At 45.7% G+C, this 3,802-nt stretch overlaps 1 protein-coding gene across 1 annotated transcript; it reads right to left on the bottom strand.

Moving 5' to 3' along the window:
- Positions 1-507: 507 nt before the first annotated feature.
- Positions 508-3,658, bottom strand: LOC123176698 (protein NRT1/ PTR FAMILY 8.4). Its single transcript, XM_044590789.1, has 5 exons — positions 3,469-3,658; positions 3,256-3,358; positions 2,949-3,166; positions 2,337-2,866; positions 508-1,659 (listed from the first exon to the last, which is right to left on the bottom strand). Exons 1-4 carry the CDS (start codon positions 3,526-3,528, stop codon positions 2,465-2,467), a joined length of 783 nt encoding a protein of 260 aa, XP_044446724.1. The 5' UTR covers positions 3,529-3,658; the 3' UTR covers positions 508-1,659; positions 2,337-2,464.
- Positions 3,659-3,802: the final 144 nt, after the last annotated feature.

The following is a 3,802-nucleotide window of genomic DNA, read 5'->3' as shown; positions in this document are numbered from 1 at the left end:
ACAAGGTTTGTGTTTTGTGCAAATAACTCTGCAGCCATACCTACAGTTTATAGTTCCAGAGAAGTGCACAGAACAATTTTATTGCTCCCTCCGATCCATATTAATTGTCGCTGGTTTAGTACAAAGTTAACGATTAATATGGATCGGAGGGGTACCAGATTACATTCTCGAATTATTGTCCTACTAGATTATAAGCGGACGAGAAGCCCTACCTGAATATATTTCTCATACCTGCAAAGCAGCAGAAAAATCCCACTGCATAGGGGGGGGGGGTACAAGTGGTAAGGTTTCAGATTACAGGGGAATCAGAGGTTCTAGGTAGGGGATCCAGGCCAGTATGCCACCCTGTTCGTGAGCTTCAGTCTACTGTCCTGGTACAATTGACTATGAAAGTAACCTTAAAGACGATCAGAATATTCTATCAAACAACCCCCTAACTGGATCATCTTTATTAAAAGAAAACCACTTGGGGTCCTTTATTTTTTGCATGAAAAATACCACTTTGAATGATCTCATCAGTTAACCATACTCTGATTTGCATCAAATGATCTCTTGAAGTTGTGGGGGCATAACCAGCTCATCCGCCCACACCAAAGAACTTATTTAATTTTGTCTCAAATTCTTCTCTTGGTTTGAAGTTGGCTGCTAAGTACAGAGAATAGGCGGAAGTAAAACCATATATACAATGATAAAAATTGAAGTTTCAGTTTATTATCTATCATTCTGATGGATAATGCTGTGCGCCATCCACAGATACTGCATAGAAGCCATCTTTGTTGTGATATGATAGGAAAGTCAATAAGCTTCTGTCCAGTGTCCACCATTTTGTGTCAAGAAGTTGTCTTCTCTCTATGCCTCATGGAGTAGTGCACAAATTGCGCCAGATTCAGTAAGCTAAGAGCAGCCATCATCCAGAAGAAATAGTCCAAGTGCCCTTCATTCAGATTATCCGGGATCCATCCAGGCGCACCACCGTGCTTCGTGGCCACCGCAACAACACTAAATACGAGTGCGTTGAAGTAAGCCGCGGACGCAACTGCAAGCTGCGAGAATGCTGCACAAAGGCTCTTCACGGTGTAAGGGGCCTCATCGTAGAAGAACTCCACCATTCCGATTCCTGCGAAAACCCCAGCTGTACCTTGCATTACATATGCAGGAACTTGCCACAGAATGCTCACTGGCACAGGCACATTCTGGTCTGCCAGGCCACTGGCTTGCGCGATGGCCAGCCTTTTCATCTCAAGCATTGCTGAGTACACCATGGTCAGCATGGACAGTGCAAAGCCAATTCCAAGGCGCTGCGTCTGCGAGAAGCCCTTCGCCTTGCCGGTATAACGCCGCACGAGTGGCACTAGCACGGATTCGTAGATGAAAACCCCAATAAGGACGCTGAACACGCTGACAATAGAGAGGGAGGCAGGTGGGATTGCGAACTGGCCGACGTGGTTGTCCATGACCATCCCCTGCTCGATAAATGTCGATGCGCTTTGCCCAGCGACTGAGTAGAAGATCACGAACGACGCCCAGACGGGTAACATCCGTAGCAGTATCTTCAGCTCCTCAACTTGGGTCACTGTGCAGAGACTCCATGAACACATCGGCAACGCCGTGCATGTCTTGTCTAACGGGGGCAGCACCGCGGCAGCCTTGTCTAGAAACCTGAAGAATGCAATCACATAATTATAACTTATATATAAGAGGTAAGGTCTCGCACTTTAAGTTTACTCATAGATGCAGTTTCTAGATATCGTTTTGTAGCAAATTTTCTGACGAAAATGCCTTTTGGAGCTCGGCCTCCATGGAGGCCGGTTTTTGAAAAACACAAAATTCATGAAAATTCATATTTTTACAATTCAAAAAAATCTGAAAAAAATTACAGATATACATGAAGGCATAACACACATGTGTGTAAATTTTTAGGATGAAATACGTTGAAATGAAGGCTGTGCAAAAAAGACAAATCTGAGGCTTTTTAACACATGTTACTATTCATCCTCAAAGTTCAGAAATTTGTCTTTTTTGTGTAGGTCGCATTTCGAAGTATTTCATCTTGAATTTTTACATGCACATACATTTCATCCGTGTATAGTTGCATATTTATTTTCAGAATTTTTTGAAGTCAAAAAGTTTGAATTTTGAATTTTTCAGAAATAAAGGGCTCCATGGTGCTCGGTCACCAAAACGCCCTACTCATTTTCTGATATCTTTTGTGCTTGCAAAAAAGATGTCACACCTCACAATTGCACAAAAAGATGCCATAGCTCAATGAAATAACTTGTTTCTAAATGTCAAATTTAGACTATGGGTTGATTTTAGTAATGCAATAATTGAAGTACCTGAATTGATTCGTATGCTGAATATTGTGACTTGATTCAGGTGCTGATAACGAACTGGTCGGCTCGTACAAGGACGATATATCATCTGGCAGTTGCACATGCCACTTCCTGACGGCCGCAACAAGCACCTAACAGATGCTCGTGAATGGGCTTGCTCTCAGTTTCCTGAACCTGTACACTCTGGAGCCACCAACAAACACTGCTAGGCCCAAAGCCATGAGCACCGTTGGGATCGCGAAACTGAGCCCCCACCAACCATTGTCCTGCAGCCAAACAAGCAGTGTGCTCGACAGAAGGGAGCCGAGATTGAGCAGGAAGTAGTACCAGTTGAAGAAGGAGCCCTTCTTCTCCAGCTCTGTCAGGTCCTCGCTGTCGAACTGGTCGGCGCCGAAGGCCGACGCGCAGGGTTTGATGCCAGCGCTCCCAAGCCCGGCAAGATAAAGTCCTAGGTACACCACCACAGCATGATGAACATCACCATGGTAGTAGGATGTCGGGACTGATGCTGAGACCGTGAGCACGAGCATCCCCTATCAAATTTGCAGTGTTGAGAGTCACAATTATCATTACAGAGATCTGGTGGGTTAGCTGTGCTGTGCTAGCCGTACTTACAATGGTGTAGACCGGAAGGAAAACAACCATCATACAGTATCTTCCCAGATATGTGTCAGCCAAGAAGGCCCCAATAAGTGGCGCGAGGAAGCATGCGCCAACCCAGGCAGAGACATCCCGCGCGGCGGCGACCTTGCTTTCGTGGAGCACCGTGGTGAGGTAGGTCACCAAGTTGGACGCGATTGCAAAGAAGGCGACGCATTCGCAAAACTCGACGCCTGAGATGCGTTGAGGGGGTCAGCAGCAAAAAGAGAAGAAGAGAAAAAACAGGAGCAGTTTGCATGAGTGAATCACTCTTGTCTGGTACCTAAAATCATGTAGCACGCCCTCCAATTGCCTGTGTTGTGCTTCAGAGCAGGCTGATTGTTGATGTCAACAGATCCATCGCTGGTGTATTCTGAACCTACATCCTACATCACAGTACCAGGACATCCAGTTTGGAAAATTGAAACTGTAAATCTCTCGCGGAGGACTGACAAGGAGTAAGAGAAGAAGAGAAGTGGAGTGTAAGACAGTATACCTGATTAAGCAGCGGTTGCAGATGTAGCAGGGGCCTCTCCTCGTCTGCTGCTGCTTCCATGTCTGCTTACAAGATGGAGCAGAAGGAGGGTCGAGGAAAGGAGCTCGGCATCGCCTAAAAGTTACCTGCATGTGCTCTTGTCTACTTTTGGTCTGAAGACTGGTAGGTTGCTTCCAAATCAGTGGTAGGGTCACTAAGATATATGGTAAAAAGGTGGCAAGTTCATTCCAGATCAAGGGATCGCGTGTGTTGTGACTGCATTTTCTTTTCTGGTGAGTGAACTATGATTGAAGGGTCGATTTTAGCTACAGACCACAGACATATCCCCCCCCCC

Source organism: Triticum aestivum, unplaced genomic scaffold, assembly GCF_018294505.1.
Source record: "Triticum aestivum cultivar Chinese Spring unplaced genomic scaffold, IWGSC CS RefSeq v2.1 scaffold85337, whole genome shotgun sequence".
Taxonomy (NCBI): Eukaryota; Viridiplantae; Streptophyta; class Magnoliopsida; order Poales; family Poaceae; genus Triticum; species Triticum aestivum.
This window is presented reverse-complemented; position numbering and strand designations above follow the sequence as displayed.